This window comes from Salarias fasciatus, chromosome 7, assembly GCF_902148845.1.
Source record: "Salarias fasciatus chromosome 7, fSalaFa1.1, whole genome shotgun sequence".
In the NCBI taxonomy this organism is placed as follows: Eukaryota; Metazoa; Chordata; class Actinopteri; order Blenniiformes; family Blenniidae; genus Salarias; species Salarias fasciatus.
The window spans coordinates 8,822,513-8,840,789 of record NC_043751.1 but is presented as its reverse complement, the minus strand read 5'-3'; the positions used below and the strand labels follow the sequence as shown (position 1 = coordinate 8,840,789).

Genomic DNA, 18,277 nt, shown 5'->3' with positions numbered 1-18,277 from the left:
CAGAGTGAAGGAGAGAGCAGAAGAAGAGCGGGAGTGTGATTACTGTCTGTTTACTGTTATTACAGGTATGTTGTAACAGAATAGAGTATTTAAACGGAGCTGCTGTTTGCCGCTGTCGGCTTGCTGTGCAAAGACGCTATGACTGGAAATTCACTTCTCGTTTCTGCCGTTTAAAACTGATGTGGATGTTATTGTGGCAGCCGGTGTTTTGGATGTTCTGGTTCCGGTGTTATTAAGTGACCACCTCAGCGTTTTCCGTAGACGCAGAAACGTTCAGATCTAAACATTTTGAATGTGATTTTCTTGTTACTGTTTGCTTGCTTCAATCAGAACAGGTTTTTTTTTTAATCAGTGTCATTCAAAGTCATAATATTCTACTGCTTTCCACTCTGTTTGTAACTATTAATGCGACTAAATGAGCATTTCGAGGGGAGCTGAGAGTGAAGTGGTTTGAAAGTTAATTTTGTGAGTGAAAACTCATGCTGGTAACAATTTCTGTGTTTAGGAGAATGGCCGACCTGGGGGACATCAGCAACCACATCCAGGACAGCATATCTTCCTTAAGATTCCTCCTGGACCTGTCACTACTGGGTACGCATGCTCATTTATGATGCCAATAGAAGGAGGTCCACATTTAGGCCCCGTCTACACAACGTGTCGATTAAATGGACACCCAAAAACGCACCCAAAGTTTTGAGTTGTCACTTGAAAACATTGTTATGTAAACAGGGTCTAAAACTTTCAGGTGGACTTATTCAGCCTGAATGTTGTGAGTGAACCTGACGACGTTTAGTTTTATTCTAATATTCGTTATTACAGCCAGTCATCAAATCTTCTTAGGCTCAGCCAACTGTGTCATCCTCAAGTGTGAATAAAGATTGTGATTTTTCCTCCTCTTGATCGTCAGATTCACCGCAAGTGAAGATGGAGAAACTCGAAGAAGGACTCTGTGTGCTTGAGAGACATCTGGAGAGGTTTGAAAGCTGTGTTGAGAAACAGGAAGAGCACCTGAAAGATCTGAAGGTAGAGTGAAGCCGTGTTCTCTCCTGAGTGCATCACTGTCACGAGACACTTTACACGTTATCCTGATTTATTTGGAATATGCTAACTTTCAGATTATAAAAGTACAGCGTAAAGAAATCATTTATACAATAAATAGTTAGTCTGTAATAACGTTGATTTACATGTCTGTGAGACAATAATCATAATGGTACAAAGATATAAACTGCTAAATGATATTCAGTACAGCACAGAGCAAAGAGCCTCAAACTTCAGCAGCATTAGAGATCTTAAAATCTTAATGAATTCTCTTACACTCCTGATGAAACATTTTTACGTTTGACTTTCAGGAACTTGAGAAGTTGAGTCAGATGTATTTGGAAGACGTTGAGCGCATGAAGGACAATGTGCCTCCGCACATGCCTCAGAAGAATAGCTCAGCCAGGTACAGCTGCTGTGGCTTCAAACACAATATTTGGTTTAAGTTTGTGGAAAACCAAGCATCTTTTCTCTGATGTTGCTGCCTGTCTGTATTCACTTCACTAAAAAACACCCATCAGCTGTGAGTGACTGACTCGTCTCTCCTCATCCAGTGGGAACGAGTCCGTGACGAACCAGAGTGAAGCAGACGTTCAGCCTGCACAGACAGAAAACTGTAAAAAGTCCAAGTGTTTCATCAAAGAGATGGATGTCATCACAGTACAAGAATTCAACGGCATTCCTCAGTGAGTACTAACATGTTGGAATAGGAGGCCAGTAGTTGTTTTTTTGCTACATTAGAGCTCATCTCTGTTGAGAATGTAGCAGCTTCTGAAGAGATTGAAGACGTGTTGTGTGGTGCGATGTGTTTCCTTCAGGTACATGAAAGGGCGCGTGTCTTATGACCAGGTCAACAGCGCAGTGCACAGCATCAACTCTGCCGTGACATTCAAGTACAAGATCGTCCATCAGCCGAGAAAAACTCTCAACAATCAGTCCGGCAAGCTCCGCCGGCGCTTTCAGGACCAGGAGACCAAAGACACCAAAGGTACCACAAACCCATGAGCAGAGTGTCTGACCACCGTTTAACAAATGCCCACATGTGAAGACTTCTGAAATCTATTGACACTAAAAATCTGTTCACAGACTTAATTTGCTCTAATGTTTTCTTGTTTCTGTGCTAAATTTTGCCACATTGACGTTATTGTAGTGCATCTCCAGCATGGCTGCGATGCGTGTTTTACATATCGCCACGTGTCTTTGTTATTACAGTGATTCTGTTTTGTCACAAATGGACGTGACCGGTGATGTTCTGACGTGTGTTTCAGGTCAGTATTTCATCGTGGAGGATGACATCCGAGAGTTCACTCAGATGAAGGTGGACAAACGCTTCCAGGGGATTCTGAACATGCTGCGCCACTGCCAGCGCCTGCGGGAGCTGCGAGGCGGAGGAATCACTCGCTACGTCTTATTATGACGGGATTTTATCCCTCTTTCTCTTGGACACAAAGATCGTTTTTATCCAGTTTAAAACAGTGCTGTTGTGCTCTATAACACTTATTCATCTGCACATCAGTGTGTGTTGGCGTCTCAGACTTTCGGATCATATTGATTAGGCTTCATGCTGCTGTAACATATGCTCTATGGTGCTCTTGAGATTGCTGCTCTTCCCTGACATGTTTCATCATGAAATATAGATGTGTATCATAAAAAATTTAAGTCCGACTAAAAGTGTACCCTGCACATACGTAAGCTCATTTTTCTGTTCTCTTCTTCTGTGAAAGTAAAATTATTTAACATTTAAGTGTTTTAATCTGACTTGTGATGTTGCTCTGTCTTTAAAAATGTTACTGTTGAATAAAAGAACAAAACTCCCTTTTTGTTAACCCTTTTTGTTTTAAGCCTTGGTGAGTGACCATTTCAGGTAATAACTTTAACATTTCTTTCAGACTAATTATTCTAAATTGAAGACAGTCATAAAATATATTATTCGATGGGATTTTTTTACTTTGCTTTGGCAAATCAGCTTAGATCACTTGATTGATGTATTTGCATTAAAAATACATTAGTTACTAAACTATAAGGGACTTCTTGTGCAAATACGGCAGAATGGTGGTCATCAGAAAGATGTTTATCTTAAAGAAATGTGAGCATTTTAAAGTGCAAACCTTTTAAGGAAAAAAAACTCATTTTTTTATGTTAAAGATATAAAAACAACAAAAAGATGGACAGTAATTTTAAAGCCTTTGCTGAAGTATTTTGATTCAGAATTCTTTAAGGACTTAAAGCAATGTTATCTTTAATATTTAAATATGTGTTGTCTTTCTAGGCAGATTTGTTTTGAGGAAATAAGATGAAACCCCATTCTTAGGGGTTTAAAAGATTCAGAGCCCTGGAATAGAAAGAGAAAGTTTCAGACCCCTTCCTGGAATAATAATAGAAAGTTTCAGCCCTCTCTGGTGAAATGAGAGGAAGTTTCTTATAATACCTTGATGGAATAATAAGACACAGTTTCAGAGCTCTGGATTATTTTGGACATCTGGAATAATGAAAGGAAGTTTCAGACATTTGGGGTAATTAAAGAAAGTGTTAGACCTACTGGGAATAATAAAACAAAGGTTAGAAAACATGAAGTAACAGCAGGTTTCAGACTCCTGGTATGAAAAACAAAGTTTCAGAGCTTTGGATGAATGAAGGAAAGTTTCAGATACTAGAACAAAAGGAACATTTCAGATCCTGTACTAATGAAAAAAAGTTTCAGAGCCATGGAATGAGACAAAGTTTCAATTCCAGGAATATTGAGAGACAGTTTCAGACATCTGGAATGAAAGAAAGTTTAATTGTTTTGCTGCCGCCATTAAAGGCAAGGCTCCGCCTTTGCTGATTGGTTCCCATGAGAATCAAGTCCCCGCCTACCGCTCGCAGCTACTTTTGCGCATGCGCGACTCTCACCTCACCGATTGGTCTAAACAAACGTCCGTCACATTCAACAAACCCTCTCTGTATCGTGATTGGTCGGGAGGCCCGCCTGCCTCAGAGCTCGGCTTCTGATTGGCCAGCGGAATGTCAATCTCCGTCATTGGTCCAGGCTGCGGTTCCTGTTCTTTTTCCCTTCTTTTTTCTTGCCAAAAACAGACTGACGTGGAAGGGAAACGCAGAGCTTTTAAACACGTTATTGTTATGTTTCATGAACGGAGCCCGCGCTTTACACTGCGTGTCTTTCAGCCGGCGTCCTCAACTCTTCACCAAGTGAGTAAAAACCAGGCTTGAGAGTCAGCCAGGTAGAGCTGCCCTCTCTCCTGGATTGTTATCATGGATCTGCTCCTCTTACAGGTTGTGTGTTTGTCCTGGAAATCTGTGTTGGCAGTGGCACACGTGTTCTTTTACAGAACAGATCGATCAGCGGTGGAGATAGCTTCACGAGCTGAACTCCATTCATTGTACAGCTCAACCTGGGAGTGATCTGACACGTGAAGATGCGCACGAGTGCATAATAGAGGCGCCTCAGTGTGGCTTCTGTATACTCTGATCAGCCCTGACCACACACACACTCCAGCTGTGGTTGAAGTCAACCACACACTTGCTTTCACACACATCTGGTTAGAGACTGAACTCTAGGAAACTGTCTATGTTTAAAGAGAGATCTGAGTCCTAGATAGGTGTGGATGAGGGCAGGTTACTCCTGGACAGGTCTCCAGTCCACCATAAACCACCACACACTCACATTCACTCCTAAACTCTTAAACATCTTAAAGGAAGAGTTGGAAGACCCAAATTATGACCTGGAAACAGAAATGCAATCGTGTAATTACAGAGAATGGTGTAGTCTTGTATGGATTTGACACAGCAGAGGTAAAGACTGAAGTAGCTGAAGTGTGTGGGATGTTCTGCACATCCACAAGTTCAAACGCTTGGAGGGAGTTTTGCTGGAAAAACCTGACTTGACTTTAGGAAGCGTGGACTTGCAGATGTGAGCCATCACTTGTTTTCTGGATGTGTGCAAAGATGACACAGTTTTTCAGCTTAATGCAGATGTCCCAGAATAAGGACAGTGCATGGATAAACTAACTTATGTTATAAGGCAGAAGAGGAACACATTCTATAAAAAAGTTTAGAAAATTGGACGATCATATGACAAGTGCAACCAGTGGGATTGAACATAAAATCACACCCTTCAATTTTTTGCAGTTGAGCTGAGACGGGGCTTTGCAACACAGCTGGAAATGTGCCGCACCGCACCCAGCATGCACCGCGGTGCTTTTCACATAGACAATGGATGGGGCTGTGAGAGACGGACACATGCTTTGTGTTTGAAAATGGTTTGGTGGTTTTGAAATGTACCTCATTTCATGTTATGCCCATGCAGAAAATCAATAAAAATTGTCTTATTTTTTAAAGAAAATCACATAGTCCTCATCCTCATTGCCCTGTCTCTCAGCAGTCACTGTGTTTTTTGTTATAAACGCGATCAAACCAGGTGGAGCTCTGTAAACGTGGCTGTCTTGCGCTCGTTGTCTCTTCACCTTTGCAGGTGCTGACGCAAAGGAGTAGATGAAACTGCCTCCGGTGATTCTCTGAAGGTGCCAAAGCTGCCATGTCAGTGACTGTTCATGAGAATCGAAAATCCCGCACCAGCACCTCCTCCATGAACATCCTACTGTTTCACAAGCCTTCACATCCCGACTGCGTCCTGACCCACCTGAACACCATGAGGAAGCAGCACATGTTCACTGACGTCACCCTGTGGGCCGGGGATCGCTCCTTCCCGTGCCACCGGTGAGTCACGAACCCGATCGGCTGAATCACAGGATCTGGAGAAGCTCCTCCGTCAGGGTTATGTCGCCACTTACGCAGATGATGGTGTGGTAAATGTTAAAGCACAAAGACTGTGAAACCTTCACTCTTATCGTTCCGCTGGCACACGTGCTCGCTCGCTGTGGACTGTGGGATTTAAAGTGCTGAAACTTTCACCAAAGACCTGATACAAAGCCTAAACACCAGCAGAATCTACAGCCAATAGCTGAAACTGTCTTGTAAGCTGCTGACTGCTCGATAGAAACCAATTCAAGTGTTATCTGTCATTATTTTACTCCAATGAGCGTGATTGGATTTGGACTTTAAGTGGTTTTTCAGTCATCAATGATTGACAAATTGAGCCAATCAGCTCAGCCTATTTTTGTGTCTTTCAGTGTTTTATTGTCTGAAAAGTGCTGTGTGAATGAGTGTATCGATGTGTGTTTGTGTCTCGCAGGGCGGTTCTGGCAGCTTGCAGCCGGTATTTTGAGGCCATGTTCAGCGGAGGGCTGAGAGAAAGCCTGGACACCGACGTCAACTTCAGGGACAGCGTGCATCCTGAGGTACGGCCGCCTCTTCCTGTCAGTCATTCACAAGTTTCTCCAGTTCAGCAGCTGAAAGAAATCTTTAACAAAATTACACAGTACTGTGTTTCTCAGCAAAGTTGAAATTGGGGTCCATATTTTCTGATGTGTACTTTTAAAATGTTTCAGCTGGATTTAGAATGTGTTCATTTTGCTGCCATGCTCCAACACAGCGAGGAACATGAACACTTTGTTCATATTGCTGTGATTTTATTGCTTCAAGCTCTTCCTGACGACCTCAGACGTCTGGAGGCTTCAGATTCTACCAGTAAATCTGAGGCCCCATCCACACGAAGACGAATCCAGCCCAAAACTCAAAAATGTTGGATCGACCACGAAAAAGATCACGAAGGGCTACTAGGCGGAGGCGCTGTGATATTGCCATGTATTTCCTGCGGTTGTCAATGAAGCGCCACCTAATGGCCTGCCATGTTATTGCAACGTTTTGGCCGTTTTTAAAACGGTCATAAATGTTGAATCAACTCCGTCTTTACGGGCAAACGTTTTTGGAACTATGAGCGTTTTGGCTTCGTGTGGATGGGGCCTGAGATGAGTTCAGGTCTGAGACCATTCAGAGCTTTATAGATACAGGAAGTCAGATTTTTGCACGGTGTTTGTCCTCTGTTCAGATGCAAGTTTCAGCGTTTGTACTTGTGAAAACACAGGAAGGTCTCTTCGGTTCATCCGATACGCTGATGTCTGTGACGGATGTTTTCTCCTCCTCCAGGTCTTGGAGCTCTTGCTGGACTTCGCCTATTCCTCCCGGGTCATCATAAATGAGGAGAACGCCGAGTCGCTGTTGGAAGCCGGCGACATGCTGCAGTTTCACGACATCCGGGACGCGGCGGCCGAGTTTTTAGAGAAGAACCTCCATTCCTCCAACTGCCTGGGCATGATGCTGCTGTCGGACGCTCACCAGTGTAAGAAGCTGTACGAGCTGTCCTGGAGGATGTGCCTCTTGCACTACGAAACGGTGAGGAGCTCTCCTGCTCTCAGCTTTAGAGGAGCCTTCACCAGGGAGACGCTGCTTTTTAATACTTTATATTGATTTATGGCCATTTTCTTCAGTTTATAAATGGTACATACTTTATGGAGACATGAAATTCTTGCAAAAAGTCAAATAAATAAACTAATCATGATCTTTAAACCTGAAGAAGTTGAAAACAGGTGAAAGTTTGACGTCAGTAGGTGTTAAACAGATGTGTGTGTCGGTGGTTCAGGTTCGAGAGTCTGAGGATTTCTACAGTCTGTCTAAAGATAAACTGCTGGAGCTGATTCTGAGTGACGAGCTGGAGATCGAAGACGAGCAGGTCGGTTCTTCCTCATCATTCGGATCATTGTCAGATTGATCATTGACCGCTGAGCCTGCTGGGTTGGATGCGGTGGTTTCATGGCGAGCGTCTGTCGTGGCAGATCGTGTTTAACTCGGTGATGCGCTGGGTCCGGTACGACCTGGAGGACCGGCGGCTCCACCTGCCGGAGCTGCTGAGGGGCATCAGGCTGGCTCTGCTGCCCTCCGAGTGCCTGCTGGAGGCCGTGGCCTGCGAGGAGCTGGTGATGTCTGACCAGATGAGCAGGTGGGACCGCTAACCTCTCCCCCCCCAGCAGGGGGTGCTGTGGAAATGACAACTCCTTCATCAAACGGCATGAATGCTCTTTCTTTGAGTGGTGTTCTTTCTCCCGCAGGTCGATCGTCGAAGAGGCTCTGCAGTGTAAGAAGAAGATCCTGCAGAACGACGGCGTGGTCACCAGCCCCTGTGCTCGGCCCCGCAAAGCCGGACACACCCTGCTCATCCTGGGAGGACAGACCTTCATGTGTGACAAGATCTACCAGGTGGAAGCTTCAGACCGCTCAGCAGTGGAGAGTTAACGCTCCCGACTGTAACTGCAGTACATGTATTTAACCACCAGAGGTGCACTTGAGTCTGTATTACATGTTGAGTCAGTTCGGGGGATCACACATGGAGAAATGTTTGTATTGATCATTTCCAGACTTTGGAAAGTTATTCTGATCAAGATATAAACTGTTCTTCACATGTGGCTGTTATGTTTACCCAAACCAAAACCTAAGTAAATTAGGTCAGGCGTCGTATAAAAGGGAAATTAACAAAGAAAACCAAAAGAAAGAAAATTTCCACAAAGGGGTTCTAAAAGGTGGTAGTGTGATCTCCACACTACCCCCTACTAAATCTACCAAAATGATGGGAGGAATAATATTAAAGATGTGGTGGGACAACTCAAGTAACTGAAAGGTGTTTCTGAAACAAATTATATCTCTTCAGTCAAAACTTATTAAATACTCAGACGGAGGCCACTGATGGTGTCGCCTCTGTCATCCCAAAAGCCCCTACTGAGGCCAAACTCTCTCCTCCTATATAGACCCGCCCCTGATTATGAGCAGGTGTGGAGTCCAGCGGGTGAGGCTCGTTAACCCCGAGTCTCCACTCAAACAAAATATTAAACAATTCCATTTTAAATGTACTGGAGCCAAAAATAAAAATATATATAAATATTTTCATCACAGTGGCCAAATTTTTTCTGCCTCTTAAGATATAAAGTTTAATTAAAATCCACCGTGAGCTGATAGCTGTGAAGCGCATAGAGAACTGAAACAGAATATTGATCAAATTTCAGTTTTATTCAGATTTCACATTTTCCACTTGTTGTTGAAGGATGGGTAATTAAATATGAACTTCTTAATGATATATTGACGCTGTGTTGAACTGAAATAAAGACAGAGATTTAGAGTTGTAGTTATTTATATATTGAAGGGTTTATTTCTTTCTGGGAGAGGATGAAATCAGTCGGAGCCAAAGTCCAGCAGAAATGATGTCTTTTATTACAAGATGCGCAGTCTTGGGAGCAAAATCACACTACAGTGCCTGTAAGTGAAAGCCCACGCTTCTCCAGTTCATTTCCATTTTATACTTTTCTCTGAGACGTTTCGTTATTACACCAGTTACTAGGAAAGAAGAACATCTACAGAAAACGATCCCTTAAAAGGTGACCTGTCTACTACTAAAGAGGAACATCAGCAGAACATAATTCCTTATAAAAGAGTTGACTTGTCTACTACTGAGAGGAACCTTAGTTACTAAAAAAGAAACTCCAACCGAAATCATCAACAATGTAGAAAAACAATGTATTTTTACCCTTCAATATTCAAATGTTCTTACTTACCGGTCCAGCCTGGACCTCAGGGTTCCTACAGTTATAATGTATCACGTAATAATATTCTGTGTCATTCTGTGGTTATTTAAAAAGTGAGGTCCCTCTTTTGAAAAAGAAAAACATATTTAAAGTGTTTTTTCTACAGATGTTTTCTGTTAAGTGACCAATCAGAACAACCATCTGCATTGATGAGGATCAGTATGATCCTGACTTTCCTCTGACTCCATGTTCAGGTGGACCACAATGCCAAAGAGATCATCCCTAAGACTGACCTGCCCAGCCCCCGCAAGGAGTTCAGCGCCTGCGCCATCGGCTGCAAGGTCTACGTGACGGGAGGGCGAGGCTCGGAGAACGGAGTGTCCAAAGACGTGTGGATCTACGACACCGTGCACGAGGAGTGGTCTAAAGGAGCGCCCATGCTGATCGCCAGGTGAGACGCTCAGCCGCCGCCGCCGCTGCTGCTGCTGTCGCTGCCGCCGGCGGTAACGTCTGGGTGTTTTTACCTGCAGATTCGGCCACGGCTCGGCCGAGCTGGAGAACAGTCTGTACGTGGTGGGAGGACACACGGCCATCGCTGGAGTCTTCCCTGCGTCTCCGTCAGTGTCGCTAAAGCAGGTCTGGGAAACAAGACTCCTCGTTGTGTTTTACACGATGTTTAGAGTGAGAACATGGCGTTCTGGCGTGTCTGTTTCAGAAAAGCTTCATATTTACAGTGAAAATAATGTTAATTCAGATGGAAACGGCACATGCACACACACACACACACAGTGTGGTTTCCCTGCATCGTTAAGCCCCCGTTAAGGCGTTTTTATACGTCGTCCTGCTGATCCACAGAAATCCGCAGTTTTTAGCGCTCTCTCTCTCGTGTGGGTGGAGGATGAACTGTACTGGCTGTGCCGTTTCCCAGGTGGAGCGCTACGACCCCGTCAGCAACAAGTGGACCATGATGGCTCCCCTGAGGGACGGGGTGAGCAACGCCGCCGTGGTCAGCGCCAAGCTGAAGCTCTTCGTGTTCGGAGGGACGACCATCCACCGAGACAAGGCCTCCAAGGTACAGAGGCCCTGCTGTCTGTAACCGCGGCGTCCGGTCCGTCCGCTCCGTCCGCTCAGTGGGGGTGTCTCCACTGTGTCCAGGTCCAGTGCTACGACCCCGTGGGGAACCGCTGGAACATCGCCGCCGAGTGTCCCCAGCCGTGGCGCTACACGGCGGCCGCCGTCCTCGGGAGCCAGATCTTCATCATGGGCGGAGACACGGAGTTCACCGCCGCCTCGGCGTACCGCTTCGACTGCGAGACCACCCAGTGGACCCGCGTGGGCGACATGACGTCCAAGCGCATGAGCTGCCACGCCGTGGCCTCGGGCAACAAGCTGTACGTGGTGGGCGGCTACTTCGGCACGCAGCGCTGCAAGACGCTGGACTGCTACGACCCCACGTCGGACAGCTGGAACTCCATCACCACCGTGCCGTACTCGCTCATCCCCACCGCCTTCGTCAGCACCTGGAAGCACCTGCCCGCCTGACCGGTACGCTCCGGACGGGGGAGGGGGGGAGAACTCCCACCCGGAGAGAGGACGGCTCTGTTTCACCCTCTGCTGTGTGTTTGTGCCGTTTGCAGGAGCGACGGTGAGGAAGAACGCCGCCGCCCGGCGCCGCGGAGACTAAACCATTCCAGTGTAACCTCCAGTATTTCCATAGGAAACGACTGTATTGACTCAGACTTACCAGCACATCCCGGCGCCCGGCGGAGGAGCCGGGCTCCGCTCATGCTTTCACAGCGGGGGGGCGTCCACTCCTTCCAGTTCAGGGGCCGCAGGCAGCCGCTCACAACCACTACATCACCTTAAATAACTCTACTTTCTCACCTTGTTTCAGGGCAAGGAAGGTGTACATCCTGAAAATGCTCACAGTCGATGCACTTTTTTACTGAACCGAAAGAGAAAATATCATGTTCTAAAGCACAAACCGATTCTCTCCACATTTACTGTGTTAATTGCATAAAATAAGATAATTTAAAAAGCACTTTTTTTAAAAACAGTTTACAGTGTTAGCAGGAAGAGGATCTGGTACGAAAACGGATAAAGTTGCTTCATAGATGACATGCAGTGAAATAAATGTACATAAAATAGTTCAAACACACAAAAACAAAGACGGTGGCACATCTTGATGAGCTTTATGAAATAAAAACACGAGCAATAATTTATCTAGTTTAAACATGAGTTATTGAATAAACTTTTTACAGAGTTTTTTTCTCTTAACGTGAGTCTTGAATAGGAAAGTCTACATTCTGAACCGACTTGAGGAAATTCCTTTTTCCACACTGACCCATCCTGTTTCTAGGATGTGCAGCAGGGGTCAAGGGGCACGTGACCCCTGGAATAACAAACTAAAGGAAGCTGTGATCTTAAACCTGGTTTTTAGCAGTATTCCCTGTGTGGAATCGCTTCTTTTAAATGTTCTGCCTTCATCACAGTGTGACTTCTGTGGACAGTATTGATCCTGGAGCGGAAAATGTTAAATGCACAAAAAATGAGATGTACGTATTTCCAGGGTAAAGTTTAATTTGTACTTCAGCATACTTCACTGCAGGCTGGTTTTCCATGAAGTGAATCACGAATAGACTCATGATGTGAGGATTAGAACCGAGTTCCAGGCTGCTGTGATCGTGTTGAAGATAATAACAGAAGCAATATCTACTGGACTTATGCAAGGACGTTTCATAAATATCACTCAGATCTTCTCGGGCTCTGATTTAAATCATTTATGCTTCTTTTTTAATGATTGATCAAATAAAAATTTCAATTTCAGCCTTAATTTTTACAGAAAATTTAATTGTAGTTTATTCTTTTCAATAAAGGTTCTTTTTCTTTTCCTGCTTCCTTCAGAGGTTTTATTCGGAGCAGTGGACCCCGGCTGTGAGCTCCGTCATGCAGCTGTGAAACATCTGGAAGCCTCAGCGCTGTAGCTTCAGCACGAGAGCCAGACTGAGGGTGGAGTGGAGAACAGGCTGAAATCTGCAGACAGATTTCACTCCTTCCTCCTGATTCGACCATGAAGAAAAGCACAAAGCTTCATCAGTAGCATTTTAGAAAAGAAAGCTTCAGTTTGATTTAGTGGCTGAATGAGAGAACAGTTGATCATGTCGCCCTGAACTGAAAGGAGTGAGACACGCCTGCCTTAAACACTCGCTGAGCTTCACCTTGTTGCCCTGGTGCGTTCACGTGCGTGTTCACCTGCACGACTCGTGTGTGGAACATGCAAACAGCCTGGAATCAGACCGGAGAGATGAAACTGGGGCCCTGTTCATGTTTTCAGAAAGGAGAACGCAGCAGTGAGGAGTTCTCACGTGAAACGCCGTCGTCTGAACGGGCCTTAAAGAGAAGCAGGAGTTTGACCTTTGATGGTGAAATAGTCTTGGAGTATTGATCCTTTAACATGAGACTAAATCCAGACCGGCAGAGAGTTTACACTTAGTGTTTCCTGTAGCATGTTATTGTGTTTTAGCAATATGCTGCTCCTGCAGCGATGAGAGGAGCTCCGCACCGGCCGCAGATTCTCCACCATCTATGCATTTTTTATACGGGCTGCTGCAGCGAGCGTCCAGGCCGGTGTCCTCTCGTCCCTCGGCGTTCTCTCCCTGCATGTCCCGTCCCGTCTGGAACGCCGCAGCTGGACCCACCGGCCGGGTTTCTGATGATCCGAAGGAAGTGACGGAGAACGGAGAGTTGTGTACATTTCTACTGGTGACAATAAACACTGCTGTTTCAACTCGCTGTGTGTCTCTTCCGTCAGGAAACCAGAGGTTGGTTTACTCTGTTTTTAAACCTTCATAAGCCAAAGAAATATGTAGAATAAAATATTCAACAACAGTCAGAAAATATGTACACACTCTCCCAGTCACCAAATCTGATTGAGTCAAAATATAAAATTCAGTTTTTTTTTTTTTTTTTGTGCACATATAATCAAAACAATCAGACTATGTGCAAGAGAGTGAAAAAAGTCAAAAGGCTTGTACAAATGCTGCTCCTGCACAAACTCAAAATGAAAAAAATGTACATGGAAAAATGTCACAAAGTCCACCACAAAAGTAGAGAGAGAAAAAACAGAGATCCTACAAAATAAACAAAACAATCTAAAGCAATCCCCATATATCATGTGTATGTCGTGTTTGGATTAGGTCAGATATTGTAGAATTAAATTGTTCTTTAAGTTTCTTTCGTAGTTGAACATGGACAAAGATGCTTCTAATAAGTCCAGATGCATATTCCGCACTTTAGGTCCATTAAATCTGAGCGAGAACTGCTCATGATTTCTCTTGTATAAGGGTAAGTGCAAACCAGGAGCCTGTCTTGTGGCATAATTATGGAATTGGTTATTAAAGGAAAAGTCGAGCTTGATGTGAGTCGGCCAGTCAGAATCATAGAGAGCTCTGTACACAAATGTACATGTGAAAAAAGTGTTAATGAAAAAAAATATTTAACAAGTTAAATTTAATAAACAAAGGTGCACTCGTAGCATTAGATTCGGAGTAAGTAGCAGTTTTATCAATAAATACACTGCATGGTCCATGTATGCAGATAAGCCTAAAACAACGGCTCAGATAATCCGACTTTTGTCTTTTTGTTTCTCAGGATTTATCCCTTCTGTCACAGAGGAGCTCACTGAAGTATCTTGTGAATCATTAAAGTTCTTTCAAACTGATTCCTCTCATTCCCACCCGGCTGTCAAGTGATCGTATCATGGAAATTTAACCAAAAATGTTGTTTTGGGGCTTTTTTTTTTCCAAAAGATAAACGAACATACTAACCTGATCGTCCCAACCACACATTTTTCAGTCCTTTGTGTCATTTCTACTAATCTATATATTCTGCCCTTTGAAATAACTTTGAGTAAGCAGCACAGATTGTATATGGCCAGGAGGTTGGTGGAGAGAGAGGAAGTGACGTTGCGAGAAGCTCTGAGTCGCGGGTTGTTTGATCGAGCGTACTTTGTTTTCCGATTACATTTGCACTGATTAAAACTCATTTGATGGCCTCCTCATCTAGGGGTGGTAGGAGGGGAAGCCTAGAAGGCGCAAAGAGCAAGGTAATCTCTAAAACATTTGGCAAACGTAGATCGGACACCTCGCCCGAGAAGGAAGGTAATCCTTTGTTGAAAATGGCAAAAGCTTCGGATGAATATAAAGTGATGATCAAGATAGAGGATCAGACTGGGGACGGGTTTAGAGCTGTGAACCCACTAAAAATTGCTGAGTCTTTGAAAGCTGTAGGTGATGGTATCGATGCGCGTGTGCTGTCAAGTGGAGCGCTTATTGTAATGTGCAAAAGTAAAGATCAAATGGATAAAGTGAGTAAAACTGTGAAAATTGCCAACAAGAAAGTGGTAGCCACTGTGATGGAGAAAAGAGAAATAGTACAGGGTGTCATTTATGGAGTTGTGCTGACATATCAGAGGGTGAAATCAAAGAAAACATTAGAGGTGGTATTGTTAGCGATGTCAAACAGTTTAAAGCTCGAGAAGGTGGGAACCCCAATGCCCCTGTCTTGATTTCATTCAGTGACACTAGTTTGCCAGAAAGAGTGTTCATAGGTTGTTTATCCTTCCCTGTCAAAAGCAATGTGAAGCCCCCTGTAAGACGCTTTAAATGTCAGCGCTTTGGACACATGGCTGTGTCATGTAAAGGGAGAGACGGTGTGGAAAGTGTGGGGGAGATCATGATTTTACAACATGTGAGGCGTCCACTCCGAAATTTTGCAACTGTGGTGGAGGTCACATGGCGTCCTCAAAGTAGTGCCAGCTATTTACAAAAGCCAAGCAAGTAATGGGAGTGAAAGAGCAATACAAGATTTCCTATGTGGACGCAGTGAAGAGAGTAGAGACAAAATCTCAAACTCGCCTGTCAAATGCTTCTCTGAGTGAGCCAGTGGCCACTAAAGTTCCCCCACATTCTTCTAACCAGGATTTGATAGTGATGAATAAAGAGTCTTTTTTGGCTTTTGTTGTAAACGTAATTTATGATTCCCGCACAAAGTTCTCAAAATCAGATTTAATCAGCTGTGTGATAGAGTCTGCTAACAGGTTCCTGGGGCGGAAGGACTACGCTCCCCGGTCACTGTCAAACTACATGAAAGAAGGTCATGAGTCTGTGGCTCTGTTAAGTCAATCCACATCTAGCTCAGCTAGGGAATGGGGAGAGGAAACGTCGGCTATGGATCAGAGTGATCTTAATGACATTTTTGGCGATGTTTAGGTGATTTTTCATGGTACTCATCCTGCAATGGAATGCCAGGAGTCTAATAGCTAATGGGCAGGAGTTTAAGAAATTTATTAAAGATTGTGAAGTGAAACCAGACATCTTGTGTGTTCAAGAGACATGGCTGAAACCATGCCTTGATTTTTCAATCCCGGAGTACAACTGTTTACGCGAGGATCGAGAAGGTAGAACTGGGGGTGGGTGTGCCACATTCATCAAGGAAGGAGTTCAGTATAAGTGTTGTGAGTGTGATGTCTCTTTTGAATGTTTAATTACTGAGGTGTGGAGCACTGTGGGGAAGATTTTTATAGTTAATAGTTATAATCCAGGTGAGCATCTGGCTTTAACAGAGTTTGATAAAATTTTGAGAACAACCAGCACATTGGTGGTTTGGGTAGGTGATTTTAACGCCCATACTCCTTTGTGGGGAAGCCATAAAAGAGACTCAAATGGTTTTATAGTTAAAGAGTTTTTAGATAGGAGTAATTTTATAATGTTAAATGATGGCACCCCAACTCGTATTGATGTTAACACGAACAAGATGTCTTGCCTTGATCTTGCTTTTACTTGTCCATTGTTAGCCAGGATGGCAGAATGGAGAGTTTCAGATAGTGACTCTCTCGGTAGTGACCATTTCCCAGTGATGAGTATTTTTGATAAAACCCTTGTGACTGAATCTTCTGAAAGACCCCCTAGGTTAGACTTCAAACGGGCAGATTGGGAAAAAATTAGGAAAGGCACTAATGTAGGGGTGGCTAATGTAAATAGTGATGGCTCTATCGAAGAAATGCGTGACTCTCTGTCATCTACGATTATGAAAATAGCCTCAGAAACAAATCCTTGCAGAAAGCAGCTTCGTCATAGAGTCATTGTTCCGTGGTGGAACAAGGAATGTAACGATGCAGTTAGGAAAAGAACTGAAGCTTTTAAGAGATTAAGAAAATGTCCTACCAAGGAAGAATGTTTTAGATTTTAAAAGGTGCAGAGCTCTGGCTAGGAAAACAATTAAAGACGCAAAAAAGAAAAGCTGGAGAGAATTCTGTAGCACATTAGGGCCAAAAACACCAGTTAAACAAGTGTGGTCAAGGATACATAGAATGGTGGGGAAAATGGTTAATACCTCTATTCCAGTGTTAAAAAATGGAAGCTTGGAGGCAATTTCTAGTAAAGAAAAGGCTGATATGTGTGTTAAAGTATTTCAGGATGTGCACAATTCCAAGTTTTTAGAGGATAGTCTTAGAGTTAGAAATTAGGTTCAGCAAATTAATAATTGGAAGCTTAAATCTACTAGCGATGATAATAGTTCTTATAATATGTATTTTTCTTCCAAGGAGCTCAAAGAGGCGATTGAGGCTGGAGCTAACACCACGCCAGGCCAAGACCAGATAAGTTTCAAGCTTTTGCAGCATCTGGATGACCCAGTACTTGAGGAGATCCTTGCTTTGTTTAACTACATATGGGAGGCTGGTACGTTACCAAAGGTATGGAAGCACGCTGTGGTTATACCAATCTTGAAGCCAGGAAAGGATGCCTCCTCTCCTTTGTCTTATAGACCTATTGCGCTGACTTCAGTTCTCTGTAAGGTGATGGAGAGGATGGTCACTAATAGACTTGTGTACTTTTTAGAAATGAATTATTTTTTTTGTGGATTATCAGAATGGTTTTAGAGTTGGCAGGAACACAATGGATTCTGTTGCAGTGTTGGATCGAGATATTCGAAGGGCAATTATTAAAAAAGAGGCTTTGGTGGCCGTTTTCCTCAACATTGAGAAGGCCTATGATAGCATGTGGCGAGAGGGTTTGTTAATAAAACTATTTGATGCTGGCATCAGAGGCAGGATGTTCATTTGGATAAAGGATTTTCTTAAAGATAGAACAATTCAGGTAAGAATAGGCAATCAAATCTCAAACACCGCGAGTATTTTGAATGGGACACCACAAGGATCTGTAATTAGTCCTGTATTATTTAAAGTAATGAAAAAATGATATTTTTCAAAGTGTTAGTCCAGCCTTCTGAAAATCCCTTTTTGCAGATGACGTGCTATTTGGTACGGTGGCAGAAATGTCAACTTTTTACTGAAGCAAACTCAGAAAGCGCTAGATCAGGTGGTACACTGGGCAAACGTGGGGTTTTAGAATTTCGACATCAAAAAGTAATTATATGATTTTTGGTCTTAAAAAGAACATTCCTGAAATGACATTGCACTTATACAGACAGCCCTTAGAAAGGGTTAAGATGTTCAGATTTCTGGGTTTATGGATGGACGAAAGGTGTAGACAAGACTGTAGACAAGTGTGAAAAAATAGTTAATGTCCTTCGAAGTTTGGCTGGCAGTGATTGGGGAGCAGACAGGACAACATTGCACATGTTTTATAGAGCAATGATTAGAGCAACATTGGATTATGGCTGCTTTGTATTTGGAGCAGCAGCTAAAACTACCTTGCAAAATTTGGATATTGTCCAAGCAAAAGCCCCAAGAGTTTGTTGTGGAGCGTTTC

General features: G+C 43.7%; 2 protein-coding genes across 3 annotated transcripts; both read left to right on the top strand.

Annotated features, from left to right (window-relative positions):
• ska1 (spindle and kinetochore associated complex subunit 1) lies at positions 1 to 2,819 on the top strand. Its single transcript, XM_030096736.1, has 7 exons — positions 1 to 65; positions 506 to 591; positions 908 to 1,023; positions 1,350 to 1,444; positions 1,593 to 1,724; positions 1,857 to 2,026; positions 2,307 to 2,819. The coding sequence occupies exons 2-7, from the start codon at positions 510 to 512 to the stop codon at positions 2,453 to 2,455; spliced, it is 744 nt and encodes a 247-aa protein (XP_029952596.1). The 5' UTR covers positions 1 to 65; positions 506 to 509; the 3' UTR covers positions 2,456 to 2,819.
• A 1,258-nt stretch (positions 2,820 to 4,077) lies between these two features.
• On the top strand, positions 4,078 to 13,277 carry enc2 (ectodermal-neural cortex 2). Of its 2 annotated transcripts, none has more exons than XM_030097127.1 (11): positions 4,078 to 4,227; positions 5,510 to 5,754; positions 6,230 to 6,335; positions 7,084 to 7,329; positions 7,577 to 7,666; positions 7,770 to 7,933; positions 8,043 to 8,190; positions 9,761 to 9,957; positions 10,037 to 10,142; positions 10,435 to 10,578; positions 10,662 to 11,048. In XM_030097127.1, exons 2-11 carry the CDS (start codon positions 5,573 to 5,575, stop codon positions 11,046 to 11,048), a joined length of 1,770 nt encoding a protein of 589 aa, XP_029952987.1. In that variant the 5' UTR covers positions 4,078 to 4,227; positions 5,510 to 5,572. The 2 variants fall into 2 exon arrangements, with proteins under 2 accessions (XP_029952987.1, XP_029952986.1); XM_030097126.1 differs by lacking the exon at positions 4,078 to 4,227 and adding an exon at positions 11,144 to 13,277 and having other exon boundaries at positions 5,573 to 5,754; positions 10,662 to 11,051.
• Positions 13,278 to 18,277: the final 5,000 nt, after the last annotated feature.